Raw genomic sequence first — 18,776 nt, forward strand, 5'->3', positions numbered from 1 at the left:
CTTTTTAATAGATTGCATCTGACAAACAACTGGACCAAGCCACCTGTATCTGGGAGCAGCGTGTACACATGTGTGCAGAGGCAAAAAGGTACAATCACAGGGCAGAGAGCTGTGAGAACACAAAAAGTCTTGGGCAGTGTGCAATAAAGAGGTGAAAAAGATGGGAAAGATTGCAGCAGGTGAGGCAGGTGGGTTAACACAGCACATATACAAGGACAATATTCCTACATCCTGGAGGATGTGTTTCTCAGGGCCCTGGATTGCCCTGAACAGCCACATCTGGGGCCCCGTCTCACTCACCCCACTGCTCATCGGTCCCTCTAAGCTCAGGTGTGTCTGTCTCCAGCCCTTCCTCCTGGATGCACTTTGGACTACATCATAGCACTGTCTGGCCTCTCAGGACTCATCCACTCACCCTGCCTGGAGCTGAATTCTGTGTCACCACTGCCAGGCTCTGCCCTCTCTCTCTGGATGCTGTGGAATTATGTTCTGACCTGGGAGGGCCCGTGCAGGGGGCATCCATTTTGCTTGCTTCATAGAACAACGTGTTTTTGCTGCTCCCTGAGAATATTAAACCAGCCATGGCCTTGAGGGGCATATGTAGATCATAGAATCACAGAATGGCTTGGGTTGGAAGGGGCATTAAAGATCATCCTGTTCTAATCCCCCTGCCATGGATAGGGACACCTCCCACCAGGCCAAGTTGCTCAGAGTTCCATCCAGCCTGTTCGTGAACACTTCCAGGGATGGGGCATCCACAGCTTCTCTGGGCAGCCTGTTCCAGTGCCTCACTGGAACAGTTTGTGGTGACTGGGATGGGGCTGTGGGCCAGCCTCATCCCCAGTGGGCACAGCTGTGAGCAGCAGGTGAGCAGCACTGACAGCAATGAGCCATGGAGTGCCCAGGGGCACTGACCAACCACCAAAGGGAGCAGAGGGCACACAGGTGCAATGCATGAACAATCAGGGGTAGAAAAGGTTGAGCTAGGGAGCAAGAAGGATACACACAGCTTTCTGATGTGATATGATGTTGTTCTGTATGGGTTGAAGCTTTCTGAGCTTGTATGGTGACATTCTGTGTATCATGGCTGTCTTGACTATGACAGATTCTACAGCACCTCACCACCCTCAATGTACAGAATTTTTTTCTGGTATCTAATCTGAACCTACTCTTTTTCAGTTTTAAGTTATTCCCCCTTGTCCTGTCACTACATTCTATGGTAAAAACTTTCTTTCCATCTTTCTTGCAGGCTCTCTTCAGGTACTGGAATGCCACAATGAGGTCACTCCACAATGTTTTCTTCTCCAAGCTGAACAACCCCAATTCTCCCAACCTTTCCTCATATGGGAGGTGCTTCATCCTTCTCATCTTCTTGGTGGCCTCCTCTGGACTCAATCCAACAGGCTGATGTCCTTCTTGTGCTGGGGATGCCAGAAATCACCAAGACTTCTCAGACACTCATCAGCTGGGCCTGTGCCATTTACCAACACTTCTGCAGAAGGTAACAGCCAGGGGGTCAGCAGAAGATCTTGTGTCCTTCTCACACTGAAGCTGGAACATGTCAAATGTGTATCAGTGAAAACCTTACTTCATAGAAACTCTGCTCTCTGCAGTTTCAAGTTTCTTTCACTTCTTACATAAGGAGAGATTATGTCCCTAAGTCGTCTTTGCTACTGATAAAGATGGCATAAACTAATGACCTAACAGATTGCTTCTGTGCTAATGAAAATTAATTAATTAACTGCTAGAGACACCTAGACTAGTCCTTTTTTGTATGAGACTTATAAAGTTTATCAAGGCCCAAATCAAATTGAAAAGAATCTTGCCATGTTTGGGAAAAAACTTACTATCATTTCAATACAGAGTGGTGGGATATTTCATCAGCAATGCAGTGTGTTGAAACTATGAACAAACATTTGACATGGTATTTCACAATATCCTAAACCCCATCTGCATTTGTAAACAGTATTTAGGGAGGCCAGGCTTGCTTATACTGAGATGATGTTATCTGGGGAAATGCCGGGCTAATGCTTACTCTTGCTAAGCCCTCATTCTCTTATGAGAAGTCTGAAATTTTAAAACTTAGACTCTTCTGAATCATCCAAATCCAATGAAATCTGAACAAATATTTCATTTTCCAGTCAGCTTGACAACAGTTAAAGAGCATTGTGCTCTTGGTATGAACAGCTGCAAAGCACATACATCCTCTCCTGATGTGGGTGCTTGCCATTTGTTTGTTGTGATATGCTGATGTGAGAATTCACAAGCTAGAGCTTGTGAAATCAAATTTCCACTGAAGGGAATGAAAGCTGGATTCAGCCACCTATATTTATTTACAACCTTGAGTTGCAGACTGAGTAATTGCTTTTTGTTTCTGTTGTTGTCTATGCCACCCCTGTATCTGGAGGGACGCTGAAAAAATGGAGAATGGGCTACAAAATGTAAAGCAGCCTCAGGTGTAGTTTCACCATTTGGGTCTGCTGCTTTTACATTACAGCCTTTTTTTCTTTGCTGCTTTTACATTACAGCCTTTTTCTCTTTCCACTCCTCATCAGCTGAGGTCCCATTCCTGACTCCACCTCTATCACGTGTATTTTCCCAAGTGTATTGTCATGGCTATACAGAAGCCTGTATCAGTGTGTTTGTTCAGTCTTCACCCTGATCAAGACGTCTTTGCAATGGGGCCATGTCCATCTCTTCATGGAGAAGAAGAGACTCCGGAATGACCTGGTGACCAAGGCCAATGGCATCCTGGCCTGTGTCAGGAACAGTGTGGCCAGCAGGAGCAGGGAGGTCATTCTTCCCCTGTGCTTGGAACTGGTGAGTGCTGTGTCCAGTTCTGCCCCCTCAGTTTGGGAAGGACATTGAGATGTTTGAGCACATCCAGAGGAGGCAGCGAGGCAGGAGAGGGGCTGGGAACACAAACCCTGTGAGGAACCCCTGAGGGAGCTGGGGGTGCTCAGGCTGGAGAAAAGGAGACTCAGGGGTGCCCTCATCACTCTGCACAGCTCCTGAAAGGTGCCTGTGCTCAGCTGGGGCTGGGCTCTGTCTCCAGCAGCACTGACAGAACCAGAGGACACAGCCTCCAGCTGCACCAAGGGAAATATAGATTGGGTATTAGGAAAAAGTTTTTACAGAAAGAGTGATAAAGTTCTGGAATGGCCTGCCCAGGGAGGTGGTGGAGTCACCATCCCTGGATGTCTTTAAGAAAAGACTGGATGTGGCACTCATGGTTTTGTTGAGGTGTTGGGGCTGGGTTGGATTTGATGATCTTGAAGGTCTTTTCCAACCCAGTGATTCTGTGAATTCTCAACTCTCCCTACAACTCCCAGGAAGGAAGGTGTAGCCAGGAAGGGGTTGGTCTCTTCTTCCAGCACAGGATGAGAGGAACTGGCCTCAACTTACACCAGGGGATGCTCAGGTAGGACATAGGAGGAATCTTTTCACAGAAAAGGGTGACTAAACATTGGAATGGGCTGCCCAGGGAGGTGGAGTCACTGTCCCTGGAGTTGTTTAGGAGCTGGATGTGGCACTTAGTTGGTGGAGGTGTTTGGTCAAAAGTTCGACTCCATGATCTCAGAGGTCTTTTTCAACCTTATTTATTCTGTGATATGCTTATGCTACTAAAAGTACAAATTATATACGTGTGTGTGTGTGTAGCAACTGTGTTCCCGTAGCCAAATGACGCTGAGAGGGGCAGCCCTATGCCAAAGCCCGGGTGGACCCTCAGCTCGGTTCTCGGTTCTCGCCCTCAGCGCGGCCCGTCTGGGCAGGATGCGGCAGTACAGCCCCAGCCGCCCCTGCACAGCTTCAGGCAGCTCCGGTGGAGGCCGGAGCACGGAAGTTTCCCGTGGAGCAGGGAAGTTTCCCGTGGAACACCGGCAGCCGGGACGGCCGGCGCGGGCCGGGGGCGGGGCGGCGGGCGCGGCCGTGTGTCGGGAGCGCGCCCGACGGGCGGCGGGCGGCCGCCATCTTCTCTGCGCGGCCGGCGGGAGCGCTGCTTCTGCCCCCTCCTCCGCTCCCTCCTCCTCCTTCTCCCTCCTCCCACTACGCTCCGCCGTCGCCGCCGGTCAGGAACGGGGCGACCGGGATAGCGAAGGCCGCAGAGAAGGCGGGGGACGGGGGAGCAGCCCCGCGGGGGCGGGCGGGCCGCGGGGCGCCAGCCCGGGGGGTTCGTGCGGCCCCTCCGCTCGCCCTGCCGGCCGGCCGGGCCCCGCTCCCCATGGGATAAGCTGTAAACATGTTCAGCTTTGAAGGCGATTTCAAAACAAGGCCCAAGGTGTCCCTCGGAGGAGCGAGCAGGAAGGTAAGGAGCGGCGCCCGGCCGTGCCCGTGTCTGTGTCGGTTCTGTCGCCCCCCGCCCTGTTATCGGTGCTTTTACTGTCGGGCCTTCAGAAATGGGAGCAGCGATGACTCAGGTTTAATAGAGGGGAAAAACCCTCCCCTCCTGATGATGTGTTTATCTCTGATCTCCCTGCCTCCCTGTTGTTATTATTATTTTTTGTATAATCAGGCCACAGCATCCCAGGCTTGTAGTGTAGTAAGAATTGTGGGAAGCGAGGAAATGTCTCCTTGGCTCGTCCCCCCCGCGGGCGATCGATCGATCCCGGGTGTCGTGGCCGGTGGCACCTCCCCAGCAGTCGCTCTCCGGGTCTTCCAGGGGGAAAGGACTCGGAGCCCTCCTGTCATTTCCCTCCAGAGGCAATGTCTGCCGTGGAGCTGCCTCGCCGGGGGGATGTGGGACGCACGCAGCCTCGCACAACCCGAATTACCGGGGGAGGTTCATCCACGTGAGCCGCGGCCGCCGGGTTGGTCTCTGTCAAGTTTAGGTTCAGTCAATTTGTCGTGCGCAGGGTTAGTAGCAGTTAATTGTCAGCTGTATCAGGCTGTTTGATTTCCTCGTGTTTATTGATGGGAACGAAGCAGAATGATTTATCCAGATCTTGCTGATTGGACGGGGTAAGCAAATGTTTGGTCGAGCGCTGAAGGGCACAGGACTTCGGAAGAATGACAGAAAGGACAAAGTGTTTTTAGAAGTGGCCTGATCTGTAGGGGTTACTTTAATTCACTGTGAAAATACTGAGTCTCCCCGTTGTCATTGGAGATGACTGTGTGGGAAGCTAATGAGTGTTTCCATTTGTATTTTTGAATTTTAATTGGGTAAAAAAAATCTTAAGTTTTTATTATTGTGCACTAAAAGCAAGTTTGATTCTTGGGAACTTTTAAGGTTTGGCAGTACAATGAGGAAATGAGCAAAAATTCTGCAATATAAGATATTAAAATTACAGTGAAGTTTGCATTTTGGCATAATAAAAGAGATTACAAGAGATTGTATACAGAACTGTATTTAGATTATGCAGCTTTTCCTCTGATTCATCTTCTGTTTATCTTAAGACATGTCTGTTCATTAGGCCATGTAAACTGGCATTACATGAGTCAAAATGCCATAAATACTCCCCAGCTTAAGTAGGAGTTGGCAGAACATGCCCTGGTCCTCAGCTGTACACTTCAGGTACTTTGCAACTTTTGACCCTGACTTGCTCATAGTGTTTCTTCCTGAACATGTTGCCTCCTCCAGAAGTAAACAACTGCCATAACATCTTCTTTTACACTTAGCAATTCATGAAAATGTATCAGAATTATGTCTATTATAATTATATGGGACAAATTTATTAATGTTATGCAGGCATACATTTCCAAGGGCAAATATTAGCATGTAAAGGACTGGAAACTGAAATTGATGCGTAACCTTCACTGTGTGCAGTAGAGGTTGTGGTTCATGATGAGATTGATAGTGACTGGTGCACAGATTTCATGATTCTACATCGCTTCACCAGAGTGCCTGTGCTGCATCAGTGCAAATCAGTTTTGTACATCATGGTTGCATAGACTTCCTAGAGTGTCCTTGAAAGAGCTGCTGATTTTCAGAAGCTCTGTACAGTACTAAAGAAAGCATTTATTTGAATAATAATAAAAACTACTTCTAAATGCAGTTTAGCTGAACTTCTGTGAAAGCGTACTACAGCAGAGATTGCTGTGGGAAATGTTTTTGGGTTCCATGTGATGCCTTAAGATTTTTGATTTTGTGTTTTTCAAGTCCTATACTGCATTAGTGCATAGCTCTAAACTCCATAAAAACTGTAGATAACTGTCTTCACATTTTGATTAGACAAAACAGTCCCTCTGGGCCTGTTATCCAAAGACACCCTACAGCCTCAGGCCCTGGAAAGTATAAACAAAAGTGATTTGGGGGGGAGCAAACTGGGGGAGTAGGACTTCATTACCTGAAGCTGTAATTGGAGGATTAACCCCTGATATGTAAACAGACCAAACTTACATCTGTCTGGAAAACTTATGCCCATGGTCCATTTTGGGTGTAGCCCCTTGGGGAGGCTTCATCTGCTCTTCATGTACCTGAAGAGCCCTTCATTAAATATATCTGCTTTTCTGTTTTAACTTTGACTGGTCTCTGTTTCTAAGTAAGCCTGAATTAGGCATCATGTGAGTTTCTCATTATTTCATATAGGCTCCTGGGATCATGTTTCTCTCATGTATTGGCTTCATTTTTACAGAAAGTGAATTGTAAATTATTTCTTTCCAGCTTTTGGTGCACATACAAAAAACCCTCATTTTTTTGACAAATGCCCTTGCCCTCCCAAATGCTGTAAAACTTTAGAAGGATCAACACTGTACCTCTGCCATGCTTTTGGCAGCTAGCTGCATACTTAGAGCTGCCTGTTGTGATTCCTTTGGTGGGAGAAGGCATCATTCAGAAACACTGGGGCCATGCAGGCTGCTTAATGCTAAGAGTAACTCTGTACTCAGTTTGGGGAAGTTTCTCTGAGTGGTTGCACCACTGCAGAACAATGACAAAACCGCCTTTTTGAGGAGCCAGTCAGTGCTAAAGGTGCCAGTGGGGCCTGGTGTGAATACAGCTACACAAAATAATGATCAGCAGCACTATCAGAAGTGTGGTTTTGCTGATGGAGCTGCAGCTGCAAACAGTGACTGTGTTGGTCACAGCTCACATGTGCTGACGCCCGTCTGGCACTGCCATGTGTGTCTGTGTTCCCTTGGGCCTCACAGGGGGCTGACTTCAGTACGTTCTATCAGTAGGAGCACAATGATAGAAGTAAAACTGGGGACTTGCATAGTTGTGGCAGTTAGGTACTGAGTGTAGTGTGCCTTCTCATCACTAGCTTGTATGGAATTTCTGAATTACAAAACCAGAGAGCTTTGGCTCTGTTTTTGAGCTGTTTGCATCTTCTATTCATGTGTGTTATGGTCTGAATTGTGCATGCTTTTGAGAGGCACTTCAGTCCACCCATATCAAGCATCACTTGTTTTTGTTCTAGTCACAGGCTGCAAATTGATGTTCTCAAAATTACTACCTCAGTGACTAATCCTTTCAGAATATTATTGTAGCTTTATAATAATGCATTGTACAAAAGTGCAGAAATGTAGGTGGTATTGTCAGTGCTTGAACTTTTCCTTTCATACCTACTTTTAAGAATCTGCTGATTCATCTGGACTGTTGCTCTGTTTTAGTGTGTTTGAGGGTGTAGATACAGGATTTTGTTTACAATGTGATAATCTAATTTTAGAGGGATTTATTTGTTTTTGTAATGTTTGGGGTAGTTTATCGATGGCCTTTAAAACATGGTTTTTTGCTTTATGAGGCTCTTCAAAGGAAATTTTCAAATTTAGTTTAATTGTAACTGGCAAACCATATTTGTGCTTCTTAGGGAAAGTAGCCTCCAAAAATGAGTGCTGTTATTGGAGTTCAATACAGGAACGTCTTGAATTACTCATGGGCATTTTGTGCAGGACAGTAATTGTTGCCTGGAAGGCTGTGGCTGCAGAGTCTGTGGTGTGTTAGGCAGGAAATGCAGAGCTGTGCATGAAGGGTTGGCTTGGGGTGCAGCTCACCCGGATTGGCCTCACCTAATCCAACTGTGAGGGGACTGGAGCAGATGGTGCCTTCACCTGGCTGCTTCCCAGCCCATCCCGTGTGTCCCGTGCAGTGAACATATTTCTGCTAGGTGGAGTGTCACCGGGCCTTTTGGGGACAGCTGTCAGCTGTCACTGATTTTAGCATGAACACAGCACAGAATTGGTTTAACCACGTCAGCCTGACTTGGGACAGTCAGGCCTGGTGTTACTTCATTAACTTCAGTAATATTAAGAAAAGTTTGAGGTAGCAATGCTTTAGTTCATCCATGCAGGACACCCCCAGGCCAATGCTGAGATGTACAAGGAGCTCTGTAGCTCCACGTTGTTTGATTAAGTTGTGAAATGTATGAATGACACCTTGGAAGTCTAACAGGAAAAAAGAATATTAAGTCAAATGTACAGTATCACTTGAGCTATCAAAACCATGCTTTTATAAATCCCAAGACTGTTTAAAATCGAGTATTTTTAAATTATAATGCATTATGAGATAATTTAAAAAATCCCTCCTTTTTCAGAATTTGTAATACAGATGAGTTAACATGGTCATGAAAGTGAAACCAACTTCATTGAGTTTGAGGTTCTTTTTTGTCTTTGGCTTTTTTTGTGGAAGATCTAGAAGCTTACTAATGAGCAAATATTGATGACTATTTTTAAAAGTCTCAGTAATTTCTTTTAATATGGACATTTTTACTAATCAGAGATCTTCAATTTACAAAGTTTGTTTATATTTTAATTTAGTAGTTTCTGATTTGTTTTCTTAAATTAGTAGCATGACATTAAACATTAGATTATTATTTATATTCCCCCCTGCTTTCAGCTGAAATGCAGAGGTAGAACTCCAGAAGCACCTTGTTTGCTCTTTGTTGTCTGTAGTCTAGACATGAAATAACTTCTTGTGGAATTAAAATTAAAATTTTACAAACAGTAGGCTGTAAAATTGTCAGTGCATGGAGAGATTTGCCCAAGTTGGGATTGGTTGTTGTAGATGGCAACAACATTGGTAGATGCCTGTAGGATATAAGCATTGATGGACCAGTTTTATTTCTCTCTTACTGATGGATTGAGGAAAATAGTTAATAATTTTAGGAAGGAAATAATTTCTATTTTATTATAACTTATTTGACCCTACACCATGCCACAATGGAAGTGAAATGATGGTAAGGATTTTAGTATGGGAATTCTAGATCAGAATTACAAATTGAGTGTTTATTTTCGAATGGTGGAAAAGAATTTCAGCTTTGCTCCCTAAGACCTTTGTCCTGTCAGGCACATGGCGTAGCTGTGTGTGCAGGAGCACACCTCACCCTGAGTCAGCTGGAATCTTGCAGTGTCACAGCCTAAGTCTTGAAACACTCTTGGAATTTCAGATCTGTGGTGTGGAAGTATGAGGAGACCATCATGTTGTAAAATAATGACTGCCTGTCAGTAGGAAACTACACAGTTAATGCATCCTTGATTCTCAGGCCTTTTTTTTCTCTCTGTTACTCTTGAAATTCTCCTCATTTGAAAGCAAGCTACAAAAGATGGAGTTGTAGTTAGCTGGCAGCAGTGATTACACTGTTATTTTCAGTTATGTGCTATTTTTTCAGATTCAAATCAAAATTTTCTGCTTTTATAAATACATTTCCTCCCCCTTGTTCCTGAGAAAATGATGAGTCACAGAATGGTTTGGGTTGGAAGGGACCTTAAAGATTACCCAGTTCCAACCCCCTTGCCTTGGGCAGGGACACCTTCCACTAGAAATCATTCACCTACAGCTCTGTGTGCAATATACATCTTAAAAATCATAATAGGGACAAACTGAGCATAAATGTAAACACAACTTTCTTGCATTTCAGTTGGCCTCTAGAGCCTCCAATCGAATCCTGGTTCCCCCGTGTGTGGTTTTGTGGGTACCATGATAGAAGAGGTTCCAGATCCTCCCTACACCCCGGAGTAAATTTCAGCTAAAGTTCAGCTGAGGTGTTTTGTGGCCAGCACTGTGACACTGACTTCAGTGAGGCCAGGCTTTGCAGGGCCAAATGCCTCTCCTGGGCATAGTTCAAACTCCCTTCTTCTGCAGGATTGTCTGCTCTACATATAAACTTGTCTGATTATTTACATCTTTATTAAGAAGAATCACAAACTGGTTAAAAGCAGAAGATTTCAGGCTGCTGAACATATTTAGACATGTTCAATGGAATTTAAATGGTTGAGGTTCAGTTCAAGGCATTGTAAGCCTTTTAAAATGCAAATTCCTTTTACTATTCAGATTAAAAAACCCACTTGGAGTTCATCTTGTCTAAAATAATGTCAGGAGATTGCATCATTGTTGAGAAGGTGGGGGATATTTCCCAGTGGCCACATTTATTCTGTAAAAATAAATGTTAAAATTTTTTCCATTTATTGTCTGGAATTACTGAATGCTTGTGTTGAAAGGAATTTTATTTTATAAATTGCTTAGGTCACTTCATTTGTTTGGGGAGTTGTTACTGATTTTTATGTGGTTCGAGTTAAATTCAGCTGTAAAGTCATGTTCCTCATTTTAAGGAAAGAAAAAAAGGATTCAAGTTCCTGGATTTTGTGGATGAAAACCACACAAGTTTTTATAATTGTCCACAAAAATTAAAAAAGGTCAAGTGTTTATTTGTTTTTTAAAGAAAATTTCATAAAAAGTCATGCCTTGTATTTTGCATGACCTCTTGTAGTGTGAAATACAAAGCATTCTCAGCTACTTACCAAAATAAACTCTCTTTCCATTTATAAAGAGGCATCAACCATATATTAATAATATTAAAGTTTTGCTTCAGTGTGTTGTTATTAATTTTTAAAAAAAAATCTGTGTTTAGCTAGTACCTGAAAATTATTATTCAGTTTCATCTTTGCATCTGGACATATTTAGGTTTTAAATTTATTTGCTATAGGATAGCCAGTAAATAGCTGTCCAAGAATGTTCAATTTCAGATTTTAGGAGTCAACAAATATTAGAAGTGTTGAAGAGGATTTAATTATGTATACATTTTTGTTTTTGTGAATCTGGATTTTGAGCCAAGAAGGCTGAAAGTTTATTTCTCTCAAGACAAAGTGTTCAAATGCAGAAGGAAAAGAGTAATAGTTTCTATATTTTTGTACCTTACTCAGTCTTTGGCTAGGGTATGTGAAAGCTAGGAGTTCTGCAAACGTTACTTCTGCAGCCAAAAAGTGTATTTCAGCAAAACCAGGATAAGAAAATAACTTCAATTTAACATTGTTTTTGTATGATGGATTGAAGTGCTGGTTTTGAAGCACTGACATTGACATTGTTCCACTGTCAGATGTGGCTGTTCCCAGCTGCTGCCACCAGGAACTTGGCTGTGATGAACAGCGCAGTACATGGAACTCTGTGTTATCCCCGTGTACAAATTAACATTTCGGATGTTACTTTGGTGACAGTCACACATTTTCCTTTCTGTGTACTGTCTCCATCTGCTTCTCTGTTTTCACCACTTTCCTCCTTCTGTCTTGCCCTCTGAGTCATTTCTGTGGTGTCGCTCTGTGTTTTGCTGTCACATCTCTGCTTTCTTGTTGCTTTGTGCCGTGCCCCACAGAAAACCTCTCAAATGGGGTTTTTCACGGTGCAGCAGCTCACATGCTAGAGCAAGAGGTTGGTTGCCTTTTCTCTTTTGGAGAAAGCATCAGGCAGGAAAGGGACAGCCAGATGTGTCCTACGTTGCATGAAAACTCACGGATAGTGTATTCTCTGTTCTGCACTTGGGAGGGCAAGCCCTGAAGGAAGAAGACCACACCATAAAAAGTCAGGATTGTGATTCAGGGAAGGGCTTTTCACCCCTTTTGAGTTAGGAGTGACAGTCAGGACAAGCTCAGGCTTCGTTCCCCCTGCCATGTCTGCCTGCCTACCTTGAAAGAAAGACACAACACTGGACGTGTGCCTGTCTGGCAGGAGAGGAAAGACGGTGGCGTGAGCAGCCCAGGATCAGGGCAAGCTGGGGAGCAGGAGTGAGCCAGCTGTGATCTTTGGGAGTTCCTGTCGGGCCATCTCCTGCTGAGCAGCTCTGGCAGCGGGAGAGGTGCTGGAGCTGCGGCTGGCACTGGCAGCAGTCGGAGGCTCTGGGTGGGAGTTGTCAAACGGGTGTCACTGCAGGAACGCTGTCATCCTTCACAGCCAGCCCTACAGAACAGCAGCGACTGAGTTCAGCTCCTTTTCACAGTGCTGCTTGTCAAGGGCCAATTCAGGGAGGATTTCAGAGGGGACTGCAGTTACCTCTCTTTAAGAAATGATTTTGATAGAATGCCCTTTGTACTGGAAGACGGTTATTTCATGTTTCTTTTAATCTCTTTCTTGCTGCAGGTTTGTTTTCTTCTTCACATGCATGGTTACTTTTTAATTTCTGAAGGGGCAGTGTATTCCATCTTGATTTAATAACTCTTTAAGGGGATATATTTTTATTGAGTTTAATTTAAATGTGTTCTTTAGTCATAGTTATGATCTGTGTATGTCTTGTGAACAGGAATAACAGTATTATTTTACCCATAGTAATTTGGTAAAGGTGGGATGCACTTACACCTGAATATTTTATTGTCTTAGGACAGTTCTTCTATTTTGTTTAATTTATACTCTAACAAGTTGGCATTTTTCTTTAGAGGTACTCAAAGCAAGTATGTGGCTGACTAAAAACGTAACTTTTGTTAGTTTAAGAGTGGATTGGATTAAAGACTGCTACAGAGAGACCCAGTTCTTCATCAGTGAAAAGCTGGTGATATACTAAGGATACACTGCCCTGTTGTATCTCCATCCCTCTTCAAATGATTTTAAATTGTTTTTTTCTGATAAACCCTCTGACCGCTTATTTTCCTTTATCTACTAATATTTTGTATTTTCTGTCTTGTGTTTTTTCATACCATTCTCTATTCACATGTAGCAATTTGTTTTCTGTATTTTGTTCTGCTTTTTCTTTCAATTCTCTCTGAAGTGTAAGGACAAGTTACAAAACGTTTATTCTAAGCAGAAATGCACTTCACATGGTGTTTTCAGCAGAATGATCACTTCTAAACTGGGACATTTCACCAACTTCTTTAATACATCAGGTATCAGCTGTTGAAAAAGTCCTGAAACTTTAAGCCATTTGTTGGTTATTAATTTAGTACCTTGTTTTGTCTTTGTGTGTGCCTTTCTGTACTGCTTGAGTGGAGATACATCATCCTTATGTATGGATTTCCTTAAGTTCGTTTGTCCTGTGTTTAACACATGGAGCAAACCCTATCTTTAGAGGGCAACAGCTGTAGTTAGTGGTGTCTTTGGCCATAAATACTGTCTTTAGAGGAAAGATGGTTAACCTTCTCCTGGGATTTTTTTGTTTTTCACTCTCTTGGTGGTCAGAGTATTTTCCATCCTAAAGAAACTGAGAGAATCATGACTTTGCTTCCTCTGTATCTTCAAAAAAGAAGTGCTGAAGAGTTTTGCTCTCATTTTTTCTATCTGCTGGTAGACACTGAAGAAAATATTCCAGCACAGTTGTTTCAGCTGTACTTAAATATTTTATAAACATTTGTTTGCCAACTTCAAATTGATTTTTGTGTATTAAAATACAGTACATTTTCAGCTTGAGTGTTTTTTAGTTTCTTCTCTAGGCAAATACAGGCATACAGAAAAAAACAAAGTTGTCATTTGTTTTGTAGTGTCAATAAATGAAAATAGTTTCCTTAAGTCTGCTGTGTGTTTTAGACTGGATTTGGGAAGGTGCCAGGCAGCTTTCATCTCCTGTTGCCTGCAGTGGAAACGGAATACTGTGCACCAAAATTGAGTTATTTTGTATGTTTCCTTGGAAATTACCCAGAACCATCCAGTAAGAGACTCTTGCAAATAAAGCTTTGTTTATATGTTGTAATCTGTGAGTACTTGTATAAGACTGTCGTTTAAAAGCAAATGCCTGGTTTTTCTGTTGTAATAATACTGGGTTTTGAGGCCTCATGAACACTTTAGTATTCTTGTCTTTTTCTCTGTTGGTGAGATCACTGTCCTGAAAGTTTTGATGTGTAGCCTTAATTTGGGTGAAGAGTTCAAAATTTTCAAAGAAAAAATTCCTGCCATTTATGCTGTGTCTCTCTTGACATCTTTTCTGGACAAGCTTTGAGAAAAAGGATAAGTAAATACAAGAGCTTCATGCTTTTTTGTAAGTTAGACAAAAGCAAGGGGCTTTGGAACAGGATGTGATTGCTCTGAACGTGCCACAGCTTGCTGTGTGCACCTGGCCCAGGGATTTATGTACCCTCCAGGCAGGAAAACACTCAGACTTCTGGTATGATCTGGTGGGACTGGGGCCTTATTGTGCTCCAGCTCTGCCATTTGTAAATGGCTGATGTTTGCCAGGGTAATTGGGATGCTGAGAGCACAGACATGGACAGGGATCAGTACAGTTTGCTGCTCTTTGCTGGTCCCTTTTCACAGGGACATAACTTCCCTCCATCAGTGTTCTTCTGGGAGGGCTGCCTGCCATGTATTTGTGAGTTCAGAAAATGATTTACACCTACTTTTCTCTATGTTTTGTGTGCTGTGCATTTGGAGCAATCCCTGAAGTGAAGTCTGCATTAAATATCCTGAACACAGTTGAAGTGTGTTTGAATGAAAATGCAGTAGTGTCTTTCTTTGTGTCTTATAGGAAGAAAAGGCTTCTCTCCTTCATCGAACTCAGGAAGAAAGGAGAAAACGAGAGGTAAAGTAGCCTGTAAGCGTTTGCCTGCCTGCTGGGTTTTCCTTTGGTGTTACATTTACAGTGCAAAGTACTTCTGCTGCTGCCATACTTAGTTCAGAAATGTTTTCTTTCAGCTTTGCAAGTTCTGTATAGTCTTAAAGTATGCTTTAATTGGCAAAAGAATATGAGTACTTTAAGCTATTCCTTAGAAGTGCTTTTCATCTCAGAAGAAGATAAGCATGCACTGGATGCAAAGGGAAATTTCTCTTTTATTTTGGTGTTTATTTGATCTAGTCTTTTTTTTTTTGAGAAAAGATAAGGACTTGGCTAGTGAATTGCAAATTTTACCTTGTTCATAATCTATTACTATGGGTTGGTCTCAGCAAACTTTCTTCTGCTCCTGGTTCTGCTATGGTTTCTTGGCTGACCTTTAGTACTTCACTTCCCCGGTGCGTACTTCAGTTCTGTGAAGGTAAATCAGAACAGTGGTTCTTGAATTCTTTGAAAAGAATTCAAGAAAGCTCAAGTGCTTTGAAATCACCTGATAATGAAGGACCAGTGAGAAGCTGAGTTGTGAGGCTTTAAGCAGCCTTAATACTGGTTTATGATGAGAGCTTACTGCTCTAGAAAATTGAGGCTGGAATAATGCAAAGGAGGAATAGGCACTGAAATGAAGAACCCAAAATTTAGTAGTATGGCGTTTGAGTCAGTATGTTAATTTTGTCGTTTTCCCCCACCCCTCCCATATAAGTAAAAAAAAAAAAATTGATGTTAAATACTGATTAAAAAATATAACTGTGCAGCATTCATGCTCATGAAGAAAACAGCTCTTTGGCCCTTAAAGGTGTGTTTGACTTTGTGTAGATTAAGCTCAAGTTCTGCAGTTTTTTTGTTCACAGTTAGTGCTTTTTTTCTCTCCGACATGGGTCTGTAGTTATGGACTAAATTCAAGTATGAAAGTACCAGGATTTCACCCATTAGTTCAGAATTCCATGTTATGAATCAGCTTTATGGTCAATGAATCTTTAGCAACACATGTAAAAATTCTTCTTTGGGGTCCATAAACCCATTCAGTTGCTTGGCTCTGTCCTGTGCAAAGCTGATGCAGAGCCACACACTCAGTGCAGGTAACACATGTGCACACAGTGATTTGCTGTGGCATGGAGCACATTTTCACTAAATGAATGACTCCTCTGAGAATAAACTCAGCTATGGCTTTTAAAAACTGCCTGTAGCAGAATCTTAGCAGTGACCTCAGACTTAAAACCTGTGCAGTTAGGAGTCTCTAATTGACAATTATGTGTTCTGAGATAAAACCAGTACCTAGGGAGGAGAAGTTATCCGTGTATCTGTGTTTTAGTTGAGCCTTACGTTATGGTTATGAAGAGGCACCACCTCTCTGAAGCTCTCTCCTCATTGCACTTTTGCTGTCAGTATTTTGGAGAGAGAAGTACCCTTTGGCCTATCAAAATTTAGATTTTGGTCCATGATTTAGGGGCAGAGTCTTCAAGAATCTGCTTATTCAGATAAGTTGCTTTAAGAACCAGGGTTTTCCAAGAAAAGTAAAATAGGCCTTGAATAGTGATTTTGTCTGGTGTTCTTTCTGGTCAGTTCAGGTGGTGCTTTTAAGTTGGATGTGTCTTTACAGGACAATAAATTGGAAATCAAGGATTTGGGACTTGAAAGTTTATGTGAACTTCCCTGAAGTGTTTTAATGAAATTTAAGAAAACTTTTTGGAGTTCTCTTTTGCCTGGTGACTTTCAGAATTATAGGTTCAATATAATTGGAGGATTGATTAGTTTAAAATTTCTGGTTTTAAAGCAGGCTTCTTGATCTTTGTACTTTTCCCTCAGCCACTGATTTGTAGCTCTAGGTTCATGAGCAACTCTCTATTTTGCCTCTTTTATTCCCTAAGAAACCGTATGGACATTATTAGAAATATAATTACAGTAGCCACTTCCCATAGATATTTATTGTAATGGGATATGCCCAGGGTGTTGTCAGGGAGCCTTCCAAGAGCTCTTTCCATAGCATCTCAAGCAAGCTGGCTTTCAGTTCCTCAGAGCCATTGTAAAGAGTGACTTTTGCTATTCTTTCCCCCTTCTGAGGAAGATGTTGTAAAAGGATTCACTAGATATGTCTGGTTTGAAAAAGAGACTTAAGATTTTTTATTAATTTCTATATTTTGCGTCTGGGCCACAATGAGCTTTAAGCCTCATTTTCCTTTTGACAGAGGTACTGTCTCCAAAGAATTTTTTTTTAATTGTTTTCCCCACATCTAAATGGTGCCAGCATCATAATGCTTTTATATTATTTGAGTGAAAACAAATAAGTGGGTTGTCAGTGTTTGCTGCTCTGTGCAGAAAGAGGAATGATGTAATTGAATTTGATGACTCTTTCAACATTTTCCAACATAGTGTTAAGACTTTGTCTAATAAAATGCATTCAGAATAAAGTGATGCAAAGTAATAAAATATTCATGTTGATTTCTGTAGTATTACATACTTACTAAGTATTAAATATTCTTTTGCTATATTTAATAGTAATTTTGCATTTAAAAACAAACATTCTCACAGATTTATGTGTATTAGATAGAAACATCAAAATAATATATTTGACTAATGATTACTGCTTAATTTTCATTAAAAAGTCATATTGAATGCAACTATATTTGATAAAATGGTAGAAATTAGTCCTATGGTGTTGATTTCAATTTTCTTGCTTTGTTTTACAGGAAGAAAGGCGGAGGCTGAAAAATGCAATAATAATCCAGTCATTTGTAAGAGGGTACAGAGACAGAAAACATCAAGTTAGTACCTGATTATTTAATAAGAAAGATGCTAAATAATTTTGCTGAAAATGAGACTTTCTTGTAATAAATAATTTCATTGAAAAGTCATTTTGAGTATTTGAGAAAGAAGAACTTCTTTTTTCCCCTCTTGGCATTTTTCATTTCAAACTCAATATTTTAGTAAAGAGATGTATATCCTGGAAAGCATGGACATGAGTGGACCTGAGTGGGACCCTGCAATGTTTTTTTAGCTGATAAATTGGATAAAAAGCATTAGGTATTAAGAACTTCCACACACCAGTGGAGCTTTTAAATTTTTTTTTACAGTATGGGTAAGGTAGTAGTTTGAGTCAAAAAGTTGTTTTAGGTTGCTGTTGGATAGATTCTCCTAAGAAAGAGTTTTGTTTAAATTTGTTAATTTGAGTAAACTGGACTAAAATATTTGATGTGACAATGCTTGGTAAGCAGCAGATTTGTTGCAATTGTGCTTTCTGAGTTACAGAATGGAGTTATGACTTCAGCTATATAATGTGTATGTTTTGGTCTCTGAACAAATATGTGTTGTATCTGTTTTACTACTTTGCAGCCTCACGGGATGGGAGGCTGAGATTTTGCTCTGTTTTAAATCAGAACCATTACTGATGTATTGATGCATGTTTTGTTTTTAAGTACTCTATCCAAAGAAGTGAATTTGATCGCTGTGCTAATTTGGCTCAGTCTGGAGGAGCCTTTTCCACTGCTAATGGAGCGAATTTGACTCTCTTAGTTCGCCAGTTACTCTTTTTCTACAGACAGAATGAGGATTCAAAGCGTTTGGTGAGTGCTGTTACATACTTTGATCTGTAGTACTTGCACTTCATGCACTTTTAAAGTAGTGTTTTACTTCAGAGTGCACTTTTCACTGCACTCTGCTGTTTTTCATTTAGTCCCAATGACTTAAAATTAGATTTTACAAGTGTGTGTGCTCACACACATAGTGTGTGAAATGAAACCTTGAAAAATCCTGTGTGTATTATTCACAGTCAGTTTTAAAAAATACTATACTTCTATTAGTATTTTAGTTTTTAGACAGTATTTCTACTTAGCCCCATGGTCATTCCCGAGATGTTTGGGTGGTGGTTTTTTTCTCACTGTTCAGTGTTGCTGGCATATCAATTGCAAGGTCACTGCTTTACTCGTTCCCAAATGTATGAGTAAGTGTGATTCGTAGTAGCTGTTAAAAATGGACATTAAAGAATTATGGCTGTTTAAAAAGAAAAAATTACCAGATGGTTTAACTAAGTCTCAACTTTGAAAGTTTAGTACTTAGTTGTTGTGGAGTTTATAAGGAGTGACAGTTTTTTTTTTTTTCCTTAGCTGAGCA

General features: G+C 41.6%; 1 protein-coding gene across 1 annotated transcript in view; it reads left to right on the plus strand.

Moving 5' to 3' along the window:
• Positions 1 to 3,945: 3,945 nt before the first annotated feature.
• UBE3C (ubiquitin protein ligase E3C) overlaps positions 3,946 to 18,776 on the plus strand; it is a 70,097-nt gene continuing 55,266 nt past the window's right edge. The window contains exons 1-4 of the mRNA XM_041486272.1: positions 3,946 to 4,306; positions 14,589 to 14,642; positions 17,357 to 17,431; positions 18,083 to 18,229. Coding sequence (XP_041342206.1) covers positions 4,241 to 4,306; positions 14,589 to 14,642; positions 17,357 to 17,431; positions 18,083 to 18,229 — 342 coding nt within the window. The 5' untranslated portion in view covers positions 3,946 to 4,240. The remainder of the gene's footprint in view (positions 4,307 to 14,588; positions 14,643 to 17,356; positions 17,432 to 18,082; positions 18,230 to 18,776) is intronic.

The sequence above is a fragment of the Pyrgilauda ruficollis genome, unplaced genomic scaffold (assembly GCF_017590135.1).
Source record: "Pyrgilauda ruficollis isolate IOZ18807 unplaced genomic scaffold, ASM1759013v1 scaffold12, whole genome shotgun sequence".
Taxonomy (NCBI): domain Eukaryota; kingdom Metazoa; phylum Chordata; class Aves; order Passeriformes; family Passeridae; genus Pyrgilauda; species Pyrgilauda ruficollis.